The sequence below is a fragment of the Mytilus californianus genome, unplaced genomic scaffold (assembly GCF_021869535.1).
Source record: "Mytilus californianus isolate M0D057914Y unplaced genomic scaffold, xbMytCali1.0.p SCAF_7, whole genome shotgun sequence".
In the NCBI taxonomy this organism is placed as follows: domain Eukaryota; kingdom Metazoa; phylum Mollusca; class Bivalvia; order Mytilida; family Mytilidae; genus Mytilus; species Mytilus californianus.
In genome coordinates this window covers 53346974-53365066 of record NW_026262723.1, presented here as the reverse complement: position 1 = coordinate 53365066, position 18093 = coordinate 53346974, and the positions used below count along the sequence as shown (strand labels likewise).

At 32.3% G+C, this 18093-nt stretch overlaps 1 protein-coding gene across 1 annotated transcript in view; it reads left to right on the top strand.

The window, feature by feature from the left end:
* LOC127707507 (MAM and LDL-receptor class A domain-containing protein 1-like) overlaps positions 1–13817 on the top strand; it is a 30394-nt gene extending 16577 nt beyond the window's left edge. Inside the window, exons 6-11 of the mRNA XM_052212085.1 lie at positions 1757–1897; positions 4711–5052; positions 8049–8327; positions 10750–10785; positions 12566–12641; positions 12992–13817. Of these exons, the coding sequence (XP_052068045.1) occupies positions 1757–1897; positions 4711–5052; positions 8049–8327; positions 10750–10785; positions 12566–12641; positions 12992–13691 (1574 nt within the window). The 3' untranslated portion in view covers positions 13692–13817. The remainder of the gene's footprint in view (positions 1–1756; positions 1898–4710; positions 5053–8048; positions 8328–10749; positions 10786–12565; positions 12642–12991) is intronic.
* Positions 13818–18093: the final 4276 nt, after the last annotated feature.

Sequence of the window (18093 nt, the reverse complement as noted above, 5' to 3'; positions counted from 1 at the left end):
TCTGTGTCTCGCATACTGCAACTTCGTCGCAGGCGAGAAAAAAAAATTAACATTTCAAGGGCGATAACTCCAAAACAGGTGGACAGATTTTTCCAAAATTTCAGATAAAACTTATTATTTTTTCTCTAATTGCTATAGGTTTAGAGATATTAGCCAAAATATAGTTTAACTCCTATATTGATAATGGATTCTCAATCCGAGATCACGTATTGGGAATCTGAGATAACGGATTATTAATCCGCAATAACGGATAATCAATCCGAGATAACGGATAATCAATATGAGATAACGGATTATCAATCCGAGATAACGGATAATTAATCAAGAGATAACGGATTGTTAATCTGAAATCACGGATTGGGAATCGGAGATCACGGATAGTTAATCCAAGATAATTAATCCGATATAACGGATTAATAATACGATATAACGGATTATTAATCCGAGATAACGGTTGTTAATCTGAGATCACTGATAGGGAATCCGATATCACGGATAGGAAATCAGAGATAACGTATTGTCGATCAGAGATAACGGATTATCAATCCGAGATCACGGATTATTAGTACAAAATAAAGGATTAGGAATCCGAGAAAACGGATTATTAATCTGAGATCACGGATAGGGAATCCGAGATCGCGGATTAATTTTATTTGTATGGCTTACGTACTTTATGGCTTCCGTACAAAGACAACCAGATTTTTAGCAGTTCATTTTTATATAAGAGATAAATTGACGGTTTTTGTTGGTATAAGCATGTGTGGTCCATATATTGTTTCCTTTGATTATTTATTGTTTTTCTAGAAGTTTTGTCATGACAGCAAAACAGCAAAAAAAGAAAAGTCATACAATCTTGGAATTTAGGAAGAATCGTATCCATGCATTTTTGATATCACACATTATAAACTTTAGTGTCTGCTAAGGCCTTAGTGACTTCCTAATCTTTGAAAAAAAAATACTGTTCTTTTTCATCAGAGCTCTTATTGGTTTCTAAGATATGAATCAATCGACATAAAAATCCAAACCTAACACAAAACTTCAATATATATATTTTTTGTTCTTGCCTTTAAAAAGGTACTGGTTAAGTTGTTGATACACTCAAACTGCATTTTCCCCGAAATCATCCAAATTTAGCCAACCAATTGAATTTGCAAAAAACGCTTTTAAAAAAGAATTAACGTGTATATTTCTATTATCAACTTTGAGAAATAAACTTACTCTGGTTTCTCCATGGCTACAGAAGGTATTTCAGAAAAATACCGAATTCCAAACCAAATTCAACTTGACAAAATAAAAGTTTTGACCATATAAACCAATTTCGTACAGGTATTTTTCGAACGTCAGTTTCAGAACGGGTATACGTTTTTTTTTTTCATATTAATTAGAACAATCTACAAAAGTCAATCAAACTTGGAAACTTGTCAACAGCTACACAAGATCTGATAATTCTATCGTAAACGTTAAATACATTGATTCATACTTCAATCCCCAATAATAAAAAAAGTAGAATATGTCGCATGTCTTCCCTGTCCAAAAACTCGTTTATATAATTAAGACAATGCAATGATTTACAACTGGTACGATTTCTATAGATGATTGACTGTCCAGTGGAACGTGCTGTTAAGTTGCAATAATTTGGCTTAGAATAATAGTGTATTAATGTATGATTTTGCAAAACCTAGATACTTCAAGTAGTTTTTTTTAAATATTCTTTATAACCGTTTTCTAACAAAAAAACTTATTTATCAAATTTTAGCTTTCATTGTGGACTGTGACTTTGAAACAGGAAATGGTTTATGGTCAACTGATCCTGATTCGGCATATATTTGGAAAATTGAATCAGGACCAACCATTTCATTCGCCACAGGTCCATATAACGATCACACTACTGGGTCAGGTAGGCGCTAACATTATCGTATAGAAGATACCACATGCATTTTATATAATCAGTACTATACATAGATGATCCTCAAGCATTAAAATATTAGATTAGATATTAACGGATATCCACAAATTGATTTATACATAATACATAGTTTAAATCGATTTATATGATTATGGACGTTTTACAACTACATAGGTGGCCTTGGGCTGTTTAATGCTCTTTGGTCGGGTTGTTGTCTCTTTGACACATTCCCCGTTTCCATTCTCAATTTTATATGTATACAGAGCACGAAAATGCAATTGCAACAATCAAAACCATATGTCGAAGAACAATAGACAAGAAAAAAACACGAAGATACAAAAACACAGAACACACAAAACACACTTAGACAAAAGCTTTTAAACAACACGTACTACAGCAAAACGGTGTTGAACTCACATTTTCGAAAAGAGTAAAACATTTCCGTGTTAGTTCTGTTACAATCTAGAGATGACACAACAACCAATCACGAATCGGAAGACAACCTTTAACAGGATGAAGATTAAGGAAATGAAAATACATATAAGATTCAAATTTTGTTGTTGTAAATCTTGATTTAACAATATCTAATGAAATCAATTCAATGTGTTAAATTTTAAAAACCATTTTAAAGAGGAGGCGGAATGATACTCATAAGTCAATAACAAACTGACAACGCCGTGATAGAAAGCGTAAAACGACCACACGACAAAACAATAAGTATTGAAAAAAAACAAAGACTGAGCAACACGAAGCCCGTTAGTTATAATTTAACTGATTCAATACCGTTGCTGATGGACTGCTAGGACAGATGTGACATTAGTTAATTTGTCAGTGATTCTGAACTGACATATTTTTAAAATATTTTTTATCACTTTGTTTTTAGTTGTTTATTGAATTATAGCAATCGTCTTTTTGTAATTTTATTGAGTTTTAAAAGCGTTTATCAAAGCTTTTTTTTATGAAGCACACAAGCGCATTATCTAACAAATTTGTGCACGATCAATATAAAAAAGAAGATGTGGTATGATTGCCAATGATACAACTCTCCACAAGAGACCAAATGACACAGGAATTAACAACTATAGGTCACCGTACGGCCTCCAACAATGAGCAAAGCCCATACCGCACAGTCAGCTGTAAAAAGCCCCGAAATGACAATGTAAAACAATTCAAACGAGAAAACTAACGGCCTAATTTATGTACAAAAAATGAACGAAAAACAAATATGTAACACATAAACAAACGACAACCACTGAACTACAGGCTCCTGACTTGGGACAGGCACATACATACAGAATGTGGCGGGGTTAAACATGTTAGCGGGATCCCAACCCTCCCCCTAAACTGGGACAGTGGTGTAACAGTACAACATAAGAACGAACTATAAAAATCATTTGAAAGAGGCTTAACTCATCAGATGGATAAAAATACAAATACTACAAATACAAGTGGACGTGGCCGGGTACTTGTACATCAAAACAACAAAAGACACTAAGTACAGATCTAAGAGTACTTGCAGTTACTGACAGCTAGTTCAAAGCCACTAACAACTAATAAAAAAATCATGCATCTAAGACTAAATTATCAAAATGTCATATACGGCCTCCAACGCTTTCACAACACTATAAAACCCCAAACAAAGCATCAAATTCGTATTTTTAGATTACATTGTAATATTCTTTAACTGTAAAATAACAAGCTTTTGGTTTGTTTTCCTGTGAGTTGTCGTGAAGTTGATTACCCCTGCAATAATTTCAAACGGAATATAACATACCCATACCAAAATTAAAGTTTGTAATATTTGTACAGCAAACTGGTTAACAAAAAAGTAAAATAACAAAAATACCGAATTCCAAGGAAAATTCGAAACGGAAAGTCCCATATCAAATAATGGCAAAAGAAAAGCTCAAACATATCAAACGAATTGAAAACAATTGGCATAGGCATTTTCTTACATAACAGAGAGTTTCATTTAAATCAGCTCGCCTTTAAAAACGTCTGATGCAGGTTTAAATTATATTTTAGTTGTTTAAGACTTTTAGTCCTGGCATCGCAAAAGATCATGATGAATCTGTATCATGTCTGAAATGGCTGTGAGAAAATGTCATATACGGCCTCCAATGTTTTATATATTTTTATGGTACTATTTCAACATAAGTACTATAGTTTGATTAAACCATTTGCAAGGATTTTTTAATCGGTACTGGTAATGTTAGGTTGTATAGACTTACATTGTAATTATAGTGCTATTTTTAACTAATTAAATTGTATGTTACTTAATTACAGTGGCAGAGATTGAAAAGGGGGGTCTGCTATATAAAACAAACTACCTGCTGTTAAATTACTCAAATTGTCATGCAATTATAGAACCATGATTATGGTTGTGTTAAGGAACTTGATGTTAATGGCTGAACTCAAATAAATTCTATAAAATTCGTTCAAATTAGGTGCTCGAGGCCTCAATATTCAAAAATGATAAACATGATGCAATCATTGAAGAACTGACATATCCGATACGGACGAAATCGTATAGCATATCCCGGACAAGCAATCAAAGCTAAGTTGAAGAAGATATATTTCTTAATTCGAAATGATTTTCTTAGATTCATAAGTGCAAATTCCAATAAACCAATAGTCGAATCTTCTACCAGTAACATATCATAATACATTTGTTTATACGAGTTGATGAGCATTGAAGACAAAAATTCCGAAAGATTTCTCCAAAACAGTTAAAGTAATGTTTGATGAAATAAATAATTTTTCTATATATAAATTATTCCTATGTTCTATTTTTATTCCAACAGCAAATGGACATTATATTTACCTTGAAGGATCACATGTAGAAGAGGGAATGATGTCGGAGTTAACCAGTAAAACTATCAGTACTGATGGTGATACCTGTTTTACTTTCTGGTATCATATGTACGGAAAAGACATTGGGACATTAAATGTTTTCATTGAATCAGGAAACATCATTAGAAGACAGTGGTCCCGATATGGAAATCAAGGAAACGCCTGGAAATTTGCTTATTTTACCATTTCTAAATCAGGATCATTCAGGATTATATTCGAAGGGACTCGTGGAGATGATTCTAAGAGTGATATAGCTTTAGATGACATTTCACTACTTCAGCGTTCATGTTCAGGTAAGAAAGGAATCATGTCGAAGACAATCATTAAACATGTTAAATATATTGTACATTCTATATGTACTGTAGTCTCCCCGATTCCGTTTACCCAAAGAATACTAGTTTTACAGAGCTTCTTTGATATTGCATGCTGTTATTGTTTTTATTTTACCCCTACTCTTTCGGGGGGGGGGGGGTATTGTGATTACCCTTTTTTCATCCGTATACCCACCATTTCTTATGTCCGTCCGTGCGTCTCTCCTAGCCATGACCCTTCCGTTGCATTTTCTCATGAAGATTTTTTTTTCCTTTCAAAAAACTAATATGTATTCGACCAAATGTCACAAGAAATTTAGTTAGTGATCAATGTAAGAATGTCCTTCTTTCCTCAAATGTGAAAAAAATAAATATTTGAAAACATCAGAATAACATGTTTTTGCTGTTTTATTTCTTTTCGAAAGGTGTACCGACGCCATTATTATCGGGTTGATAAAAATCTTACCGGATATCATAGTTTATGCTGAATCATTATGGAACTGTTGATGTTAAATCTTTATTAAGCTCCGGTTCCGGAAAACAACTGTGGTAGCTTATAGTCGATCTTTTGTACGTTTGTCCGTCACTCCATCTGTTTTTCTTAATGGTCGAAACAAAGGGTGTTCCTAAGGCTAGCTAGTTGCAATGCAACTTTTACAGTAGACAAATATGGGAAGAGGGAAAACTTATTGGTCTTTAGGTCAATAGGTCAAATTTTTAGGTGACTATTGCTAATACATATAATTGTTTTAAAAATTGTTAGCGAATGGTAACTTGCGTTTCCTCGAAGGGACAAAAAATGAAATAACCAAATTCATGTCATATGGCAATAAATACACATTAATTGCAATTTATTGTTTCCGAGTAATGTGTTTAGGTACCTTGATGGAATTTAATAAAACATAACCAAATGGTTGAAACTAGAAAGAGAAGAAGCTTATAAATTTATAGGTTGGTAGGTCAAAAGACAAGGTCAAAGTTCCTAAGGATATCTTTACACGTTATGAAATTCTTAAGAATTTGATTTCTAGACGAAAACTCTTGAATATTTCTTTTTATTATGCTAGAATAGTTTTAAAAGGCATGTGCTTCTAACTCTGGTGGGTTAGCTTGGACCATGTGACACCCTGAATTCAAAAACAAGAACCCATAAAGTATTTTTAAGGCTCTGTAAGATACTTTATAATATGGGAATTATATAGAGATTTAATTTTTAAAAAAATAATTTCGAATCTCTAGATGAAATATTCAGAAAGATAACTTTTTTCATTTAAGTGATATTATTTGAACATGTTTTCCTCGGGCTTGACAGATTTTAAAGGGTTGATTGGATGTCTCGACATGCTACTTTTTAATTTGGTATCGCCTATTTGCCCGGGGCCAGACATAGCAATGGACGGCAGCTTTTATTCAGTATGGTGAATAGAAAACTACCGAAATGTGATACTCTATACTTATACCTACTACAGCATGTATGCATGCATATTATTCTATTATTTGCAATACAACTGTATCACTGCAAAAATTATATACATTTATTTACCCAAATAATTTACAACACCGTCTGCTTCTTAAACGCCATATGTTACATTTTCTGGTCAGGTTTAGCCATTAATGACTGGCATTGGGTTTTATAAAACGGAACAAATGATCCAGTATGAAATGTGTACTGTACTTACAGGTGCATTGATAACACACTTCTATGTGTTTAATATCTTACTAAAAAGTTTAGCCGAAAATTTCCTTTTGATAATGTGGCAAATATATTCATCATAGATAAATGTTCTAGGTTTAACATTGTGTACGCCAGACGCGCGTTTCGTCTACAAAAGACTCATCAGTGACTCGAATAAAAAAAAGTTAAAATGACCAAATAAAGTACGAAGTGTGGAATAACTCTGGTTTTAATACAAAACCAAAGTACTATATATTTCAATTACATGTAAAGTAACAGCTTCATAGTTTGTTTTTTTTTTTTTTTTTATTTTTATGTTTTTTGATTTTTTTTATAAAATACAGCATAAAGGAAACAGCTGCAGAAAAATTAAAAGTTAATAAAGATTATTTAATTTAATGGACTTATTAGATTTTAACATGGGCAACTATTGTTGTCTTTTTTTATATATAGATTAGACCGTTGGTTTTCCTGTTTGAATGGTTTTACATTAGTCATTTTTGGGGCCCTTTATAGCTTGCGGTTCGGTGTGAGCCAAGGCTTCGTGTTGAAGGCCGTACTTTGACCTATAATGGTTTACTTTTACAAATTGTGACTTCGATAGAGAGTTGTCTCATTGGCACCCATACCCCATCTTCTTATATCTATTTACATATTTTAGCCCTATATTATCATTGTAATTGTTATAATCATATACATATGCGTGTTATTGTTATTATTATTATTATTATTATTATTATTATTATTATTATTATAATAATTATTATTATTATTATTATTATTATTATTATAATAATTATTATTATTATTATTATTATTATTTTTATAATTATTATTATTATTATTATTATTTAGATATATAACTGAGTTTTACTGTGCGTATTGCTATGTGTTTCTTTATTCTACATTGGCTAGAGGTATAGGGGAAGGGTTGAGATCTCACAAAACATGTTTAACCCCGCCGCATTTTTTGCACCTGTCCCAAGTCAGGAGGGCTCTGGCCTTTGTTATTCTTGTATGTTTTTAAATTTTAGTTCATTTATATGTTTTGGAGTTTAGGGTGACGTCCATTTTCACTGAACTAGTACACAATTTATTTAAGGGGCCAGCTGAGGACCACCTCCGGGTGCGGGATTTTCTCGCTGCGTTGAAGACCCATTGGTGGCCATCGGCTGTTGTGTGCTCTTTGGTCGGGTTGTTGTCTCTTTGACAAATTCCCAATTTCCATTCTCAATTGTATATGTGTGTATATATATATAGTATGTAAGTTAAACTTTTTAATTGGAAGGTTAAATATTTGTAGGTTTGATCAAAACTTCACAGACATGCCATAATATTGATGAATCTATATCGCTTCATGAATGTTCAAAATATTATCTGCAGCTTAACGAAACATCTTTAGTATTTGATCGAGAGGTTGACCGCTGTTCAACCGTATACCAAGATGTCCAAACATCAATTACAACGTTATGTAAAGAAATCAACAATTCAGACATTTGCACATTCAATCTTTCGAAACTTATTATGGAAGACCAAAGATGTTTTCAATCAAACTGGCTTTCGGTCCAGTACAAATGTGAAGGTAATTCTCTTACAGAGAAAATAACACTTATGTTAATATATATACGGAGAATAAAATAAAATAATAAGATGTATAGGATTTTTTGACGTATTCTCTATTATAGCGATTATATGCCTATAGACAGACTAAATATAAATAAAAACTGGCCACAAGCGTAATGTTGTACAATAACCGACTAATTAACACAGGGCACATTTTTCATAAATAAATCAACATCAAAACAAGACTGAATATTTTTATGTTAAGAGATTTCTGTTTAAGATTGAATATTAATCATAACAACAACCTTTTTATCTCGTATGTCACAGAAAGCGAGAAAAAGGGTTACAAATCCGCGGCATCAGTGCTAACGGCTACATATCTTAGAAGGTTAAAACCAAAATACTTTTATACTTCTGTTCCGTTCGTGTGGCTTGTGTCCTTCATACGGGCGTTCAATTTCATGGTTCAGCGATTGATAAGAAAAACCGAATAGTTTTATTTTATCATGTAATGTTTATTAGTTATCACGAGTTGTTATAGGACAACTTTATTTGGTATATAGAATAATTACAAGGAATACATGTTCGTCAGACATGGTTCACCTGACCTGGGCATCATTTAAGAATAAGAGACCAAAGTAATATTTCATGGTTAGGTTTTGGTACAGATACTATGAGCAAACGATCAACTATATGGTGTATGAAATAATAGTTGTTCAGTCGTGAAGGGTCTTTATGACCTTGATCTCGATTTCATGGTCTTGGGTCAACGCTTTGCTTTTGGTTTCTTTTTTCGTTTTCGCTTAAGTCAGTTTCTCAAAACCATACGCAAAAGATCAATTATGTTTAATCCATGAAATGATAAAAGAGGATTAAGAACCCAAAACTCCGAAGGTTTTGCCAAACGATTAACTATATATGTGGTGTTTTAAACAATTTTAAGATGTACATGTCCGTCTGGTATTGGTCATCTGACCCAGACCTCATATGCATGGTTCATTGGTAATGCTAAAGTTTTGTGAAAATGTCCGTTTCTACTACCAACAAAAAGAGCCGGAAGATACCAATAGGTCAGTTTATTTTCAGTAAATGGAATATTGTTACATGTTTACGGCTGTCTCGGAGTATAATAAAATTGTACCTGACCTTGACCTCATTTTCATGATTAATTGATAAACGTTACGGTTTTGTGATTGTGCCTATTTCTCATATGCTATTACATCCCTCAGATTTGGTTCAACTTGTTTTGATCTGTTTTCATGGATCAGTTATAAGCGTTAAGATTTCCTGACTAAGTCCATTTCTCAGTTACTTATTGTGATAGATAACTTACATGTGGTTTATCGCCTTCTCTATTGTTTAGTATTAAAGTATATGTTAAAGATTGTTAATATCAAGGTTTAGTACACATATCACTTGAACTTCACATATTTAATGAACCATGAAATTGAGGTCAAGGTAAGACGGTCATGTACACCCTATAATCATTCCATAAACCAAATGTAAGTTACACATTTACAGCTTTACTATAAGTATCTGAGCGACGAGTTGTTTGCCATGGGGTTTTAAGTTTGTTTCGATTTATGAGTTTGAATGTCCTTTTGATATCTTTCGCCGCTCTTTTTCAAAATTTTATTCATGGGTTAAATACAAATACATTGTTTTATATCTTATTAAGATATGAAAGTATGAAATTTATATATACTTTTGCATATTAATCCTTAACAGATGAAAACTAAATTCTATAAAATGCAGTTTAAATCTCCCGTAGAATCTATTGTAAAATGCATAACTTTTCTCCTATCCTGATGAGGTTACAATTGAAAAATATCATTCATTTCTTTCATCTTTTCCATAATGCAACTGATAGACACAGCACATTACTTATCGCCTTTTGCGGTGTATATCACATATCACACATATCTATTAAGCATTGTTCTTCCTTGGATTAATACTTCACCAATAGCTTTCAGTTTAACAATCACAGTGAAGTCGATTACAATCGTTACTTTGAAAAAAAATATATATTGATGTGCTTAATGTAAATGAAATAAGAAAAGACTCGGAAAATAATTGTACCTATTGTTTATTAACATGTTTCTTTCAGTACTTCAATACAATAATATTCAGTTTGATGAGACTGAAAAGGAAAGTAATAATCATTGGGATAATGATTTAACTGAACGTAAAAACTTACATGAACAATGAACGGGATTATCTTTGGTGCTATTACCAGTTGCCTTCTTTCCTGCTCCACCATTTTCATCAAATGCGAGAGGTTTTTTGAGACTTCAAATATTCTTGCATGGAACTTAATCTCTACAGCCATTTCACCTTTTAGGCAGAGATATGATCTTATAATACTCAAATGTAATGTTCGGGACAATGATAGCAATATTCTAATAGCCTATATATTGATATATAAATGCATTTATTTACAGTAAGTGATACCAGTGTCACCAGTGAATCAGCAACAGGTTATTATTGTTTTTCGTTTATTATGTCTGCCTTGTAAACATTATAATATTTGAAATAAAAAGGAGCTGGAATATACAAAAGGGACATTCAAAACCCATAAGTCTCAGGAAAACTGACAACACCATAGCAAAAAAAAAAAGACGACGAAAAGACAATTACACAAATTATTACATAGAATATTGGGAATAAAAAGGAAAACCACAAAATATTTGAAGTGATATCAGGTGCTCAGGGAGGGTTATGCTTAATCTTAAAACTTTCCGCTTGTGTTTCCGTGACTTTTGAACTGCAATTTGATTGTTTTCTTGTTTATTTTATTTCGCCCGTAGGACAATGGGACGTAAAACCAAAGGCCCGTACAACCTTTTTCCTGTCTTAAAATTCTCACTGTCGGAAAAAGACTGCCAAATATGTGGAAATACACTGGGAATCAAAATGGAAATATTAAATGAGTACTAAAAATGGGTCGCTTTTACACTTCTTATGTCCTAGAGCCCATGTTGTCAAAGTTCTAGAATTGGGTTTATTCTGTGGGAATTATGTCTTTGGATCACTGTTCGTATCTTCTTTGGATAAAAAGGTTTTTGTTTTTTTTGCGGATTATTGATTATTATGAATGTTTCTAAGCCTGTTGTTGTAGGGGAAAGAAATAAAAAAATCTTTGTTTTGTTCTCTTTTAGTTATTATGAATGTTTCTAAGTCTATTGTTGTAGGGGAAAACCTCATCGTTGTAAATCTCAAACATTTGAAACAAAGACTTTCAAAAGTATTTAAACTAGTCATATCTTCTATCGTATGTACAAATGTATTTTTATACAAATTCTTACATAGGTGCCAATGGATTATCGGATTTTTCCAATCTATGTTGTTTAATTATTGAATTTGCTTCGGCAAGGACTTTAATATTGGATAATCTAACTATCAAAATTGGATAAATTCGATAATCTTCGGGTAATCTGCTTTTCTAATGATTATCAAATAAATGTTCATGTTTGATCAAACAAAATCCCCATCGAGTGTCTCGTGAAATTCCTGATTTTTACGTCATAAACTTACGAAATTGATGCCCAAATACTTTATGTATGCATCTCTGGATAAAATGGAAGCAAACATTAAGAAATGTCTCATTTAACCAATAGCATTGTCTTTAATGAAATATATATTCATATTTAATAGTAAACAAATTGAACAACAATGTCTGAAGGTGGGACTATTTCCGCGTAGTAAAGGATAAAGATTATGACCTTTTTACTTAACCAATCATAAACTGAAATCATCGGCAACCACACGTTGATTCAATTTTTTTAAACGATCTGTCAAGAAAGAGTTAAATTGCCAAAGAATATGAGAAAAAATTTACATAACATTCAGAAATCATATTTTGTTGATAAGAAACTAAATTAAAGTATTGATAATGTTAGTTTAACCAAAACACAAGATTCCTAAATGTACTGGTCGAAATCATTTTGAGATGGAATTTTAAATATTTGAAAAAGATTTCCGAAAACTACTTTTATTCATCTTAAAGAAACCATATCTACCATGTCTACATATGAAATAATAAAAAAAAAAAATCAAAACCCGCCAGGCTTATCAGTTATGCAAAATGGGAATTTCATATTTTTTTAGATGGCATTGGTCGTTGGTAATGAGTGCGTGGACAACTAATTAACAATGTAAGAGAACATAACATGTGAATAAAAAAATATCGTCACGGTGTTCTTAAAGCTACAACAACAATATAGCATATGATATGACTTTGTTTCGACATTTTTGTAGGTTTAGTTGTAGGCTTGGTTATTGGTGGTTTACTACTGGCATGTGTTATAATTTTTATTGTTGCTCTCGTGAGAAGGTAAGTGTATATAACGTATTATACTTTTATGATGTTAAATGTTCTTTCTGAATTGCTCGAGATAATATTCTTGATATTTGATAATTAATCATTTTTTTTAAATATTTGATTCTATGTAATGCAGTATATTATTGTAAAATTGTCTTGCAGGAAGACTATTTGCTGAATTTTATCGCAATGCAAACACTGCACTTTAAAAGGAAAGCTATTATACCTTAAGCGAATTAAACTTTTTTACATGTTTTTTTAGGTTGATAACTTATACAACAGATATGACTTATATTGATATTGATACATAAATTATTTGAGCCAGAATACAAAAATAATTCTATACGTAATTTATATTAAAGGCATACATTCAAGAGCAATCCAAGAGAAAAAATAAGAAACAATCTCGGAGGAAATGACTACATTGGAGGTCAAGATATAGCTTTACCACAAACAGTTAATCAGTCCAGCCATTTGCAGAATGATGGCATGTATGAACAAAGCAGAAATAATTTTGATCATGATTATGACAGCATACATCCTAATGCTCAGGTCAACAATGTTCAACAAAAATACACCAACATAAGTGCAGCCAATGGTTTTGTAAATAAAGAAAGAGTCCAGGCACCTACAAATGCAGTCCGTCGGGATAAAACATTTGCAGACGATCACAAGTCAAATGACGATGAATATGCTATCGTTTACCCTATAGCCGAAACAAGTTTCAATGAGATTTCAGACGACGAAACCGGAACATCACACAGTAATGTGGTATTAGATCCAAACGACACGGGTATCAATAGAACAACATTTTATAACACTCCTATAGGTTATGAGTTTGCAAAACCTGTAAGGGATACTGGGAACAAAATTGCCGATGATGATCAATATGATTTATCTAATGAAGGAACCTACGATCATTCAGGAGATAATCGTCACATAGAACTAAAGGATAATATTTATAACCATGCCATGGATACTGTTTACGATTCCGGTAGTCACAAAAGAAATAACGAAGGGAGAGAAGACACATATGATCATTTCATTGGACAAAAAAACTGAAGATGAATATGATATCTCAACAACCACTTGAACTCATGTAATATATAAGTTGCATATGAATTTTACATTCATAGTTTTTTTTCGGATTTCATTTACTTTAAACTTATACTAAACGCATACATTATAATAAAGATGGATGTGAAGTTAGCAGCCGGTTCGTTATTCGATATTCGATATTCAATATCCAATTCCTAAATATGTCTTAATTATTTTGAATACATAAAGTTACAAAATAAAAATTAAAAGGTTTAAAAAAATAAAAAGAATAACACTATATATTTTTTGTTGTTGTTCTTGTTGGTCCGATGCTCTTTTCTTGATGTCTCCTTGGTATATCTTGCCTCTTATTATTTACCTTTCATCTAGAAAACCCAATCGAAAAAACAAAATCAATACATCCAATGATTTAGCAGAATAGCTATACCACCTCGAGCTGCATATGGAATATCAATTATTCGTCATTATGATACGACAGCATTTTACAGAGTGAGAATATAAACTACTGCTATACTATGCAGACATTTTCTAATCGAAAATTCAGTACAAAGGTTACTAGAAAGCTAGAATGTATTCCATTGATTCCATATAAAAGAATAATGGCAACAAAGAATTCTAACTGAAATAACAATTAATGACGGTCATAATTCTGGACAATGCTACATCTTAAAACTACAGCAGAGCTTGCAAACTTTCCGGAGCAAAAGTATATACTCTTCCAAATGATAACTAGATAACATTATAATGTATATCAGTCACTTCACATCCAAATGTATTCAGCGTATTGAACTATAATATAATTACATATACACCGAACCAGCTGTTAGAATGGGGATAACAAATTATTGATAATGTTCTACTCATATATTCAACAATACGTCATCTTCCTCTAAAGATAGCTGAAACATTTACATTGTATGTATACGAATACTACTTACAGATGAAAATAATATACATCATAACCCGCTTCTTAATAGGTTAATACGGTTACAGCCACATGTACAGGACCAGTTTTCCTTGATTTAAGATCAAATTAGCTATGTTTCTTTTTTTTAAAGTATTTTAATCTTTACTCGCATTCCCAGTATCACAGTCTTACACAGTTTACTTTGATACTGTGTTTTAACTACATAATATCCTATCTCTGAACTTATTTAAAACTCCTCAAATATGACTCCAAATTGTAATTCTGTAACCTTCTGGCAAATAAAATATATCACCCACACAAACACAAACACAGAAACACGCAAACAGCAATTTTCTCAAAAGCGGATTATATTCGAAGTAAAGCTTATATTATAATTTCAGATACGAGTTTTTAACATTTCGGATTTGGATAAAGAAAATAGGAGACGAGATACTAAAGGGGAAATTAAAAATGAATAAATAAACGTATAGCAGTGGGATTAACAAAAACACCAAATAAGTAAATGTATCTTGTCTTACTTTAAGACATAGCTAAATTCATTAATAATCGGTTCACGTCAATTTTTCATTCCTAGTTTTATAACACTTTACAACATAAACATTATTTTTGAATTTAGAATAAACCAACCTTCGACCGTTACAACACAAGTGCATTGAACATTAGAATAGTAAAGACACAAGGCAGAAAACTCAACTCTTTCTTGCACTTTGTAGGAAAACTTGTTTTTTAATCTTTGCGTGTTTTGCTATTGTCAAGAGAAACTTTAAATGGCCATAAAAACATCCTGTATCACACATTCAGAAAATTGGAATATAAAAACAATGTTTCGTTATAAGCAGTCAGTTTTGTATGTTCAATTCGTCAAAATAAGTTGAAAAAAGTAGCTGGTGTATTATTGAATGAACTCAGTAATTCAACCCCATTCGAATCCGAATTCATGCATCCTTAGTTTGACATTAAGTGAAGATGGGTTGCACATATTTTATGCATGTTGTTAGTACATTCATTCATCATGTTCATTAAAAAGAAAAAAATGTCACCATCGAAAATTCACCAAAGGAAGACACTAGGAATTATCACCATTTCGTTGACTGATCCAGCCCAAAAGATCTTTCTCGTACAAGTAAAACGATGATTTACGAATATTGTAATCATTACAACATGACATCTAACAGAGGTAAAAAAAAAAAACATTAAACGATTGCAAGTGCTTGTTTGTCTTTTCATATTCATGTTTATATCGGATTATATGACCGTCTTCTTCCGTCATTCCGATATAAGTTTAAGTATGATATCAATCAAATAAGAGATTTTTGTCAAATCGATCGGCGAACATGAATTGTTGCCCTGAAATGACGACTTTGACCCATTTTTTTTTATAGTCGTAAACACTGTAATATATAGAGAGAAACCTGAAACAGAAAAAATATCAACGGTACAAAATCTAAAAATAATAAGTGAAATGGCCGAGTTCTTTAGTCTGCTTTTCTGTTATAAAATGACGATTTCTTTTACCAATTTGTCAACATTTTTAGCTATTATCTTGAAAAAGTTTAATAGATAGAGGCAAACTAACAACGGATAAAGTGATCAGCGAGACAACATCTACGCAAATGTACTGAATTAAATCGTCAATCGATTCCTTTTAGAATGAATTGCTCTTTAATGTCAATATAGATGATGTCCTTTCACTAAATAATTCAAAGTTTGGTGACTATGTGGACATACCTTTCCCATCGAACTTGCCAGAAAGGATACAACAGTTAAGTCTGTCTCATATAATGACTTCCATCATAATTAACAATGAGGGTCGGTTGAAAAACAAAATTTTACGACAAAAGAGATGATTTCCAGCAGCGCATTTATATAGAGTATACATCTACCGGTTGATACGATATTCCAGGGCTTGCGTTTCCTATCATGATTTCCGTGATAGATGGTTGCTGCTCACAAGGAAGCTATTAAGTCAAGAGTTATATATAGGCGGTGAAGTTGGAATCATCCCCTAGAAAATTTTACGGACGCCATCAAGAGTTGGTTGACCGTTATGGAATATCTGTTTCACACGATGGATATGTTCAAATCGTCGTAACCACAATCCCGTACTCCTTTTCCCCGAATGTGACCTACCAAAGAAGACTTATCACCGGGTTTGAATGTACATCAGCAACACGACGGATGCCACATGTACATGTGGAGCAGAATCTGCTTATCATTCCGGAGCACCTGAGATTACTCCCGGTTTTTAATGGGTTTGTGTTGCTTAGTCTTTAGATTTCTATGTTGTGTTTTGTGTACTGTTGTTTGTCTTTTGATCCTTGTTAGCTCACCGGGGCACGAAGTGCCCCATGTGAGCTTATGCAATCACTTGGCGTCCGTCGTCGTCCGTCGTCTGTCGTCGTCGTCGTCTGTCGTCGTCATCGTCGTCCGTCGTCGTCGTAAACTATTTCAAGAATCTTCTTCTCTGAAACTATTGGGCCAAATACCTTCAAACTTTAACTGAATGTTCCTTAGTGTATTTAGTTTATAAATGGTATCCGAAGTTTTGATCCATCAACAAACATGGCCGCCATGGCTAAAAATAGAACATATGGGTCAAATGCTGTTTTTGGTTTATATCTCAAAAACAAAAGCATTTAGGAGCAAATCTAACATGGAGTAAACATGTTCAATAGGTCAAGATCTATCAGCTCTGAAATGTTCAGACGAATCGAACCCATTGTTGGGTTGCTGCCACTAAATTGGTAATTTTAAGGAAATTTTGCAGTTTTTTGTTATTTTAAATATTATTGAAGATAAAGATAAACTGTAAACAGCAAAAAAGTTAGCAAAGTAAGATCTACACAAAGTTTATATGACTAAAATTGTCAATTGACCCCTTAAGGAGTTATAGCCCTTTAAGGACAATTTTACACAATTTGTTCATCATGTTTGCTAACATTTAAAAATCTTCTCCTCTGAAACTACTGGGCCTAATACTTCTAAACTTTAACTGAATGTTCCTTAGGGTAACTAGTTTATAAATTTTATCCGAAGTTTTGATCCATTAACAAACAAACTTGTATCTCAAAAACTATAGCAGTTAGAGCAAAAGTGACGGAGTTAAAGTGACGAATAAGTCAAGATCTATCTGCTATGAAATTTTACTGTTTTTGGTTATTATCTTTAATATTATAATAGATAGAGAGAAAGTGTAAATAGCAAAAATGTTCAGCTAAGTAAGATCTACAAATAAGTCAAATGATCAAGATAGTCAATTGACTCCTTAAGGAGTTATTGCCCTTGAAACGTTTATTTTTTTACATTTTTTTGTGCAAGTCTATTACTTTTTCAAAAATCTTCTTCTCTGAAACTACTGGGCCAAATACTTCTAAACTTTAACTGAATGCTCTTTAAGGTATATAGTCTATAAATCTTATCCAAAGTTTTGATCCAACAACAAACATGGCCGCCATGGCTAAAAATAGAACATAGGGG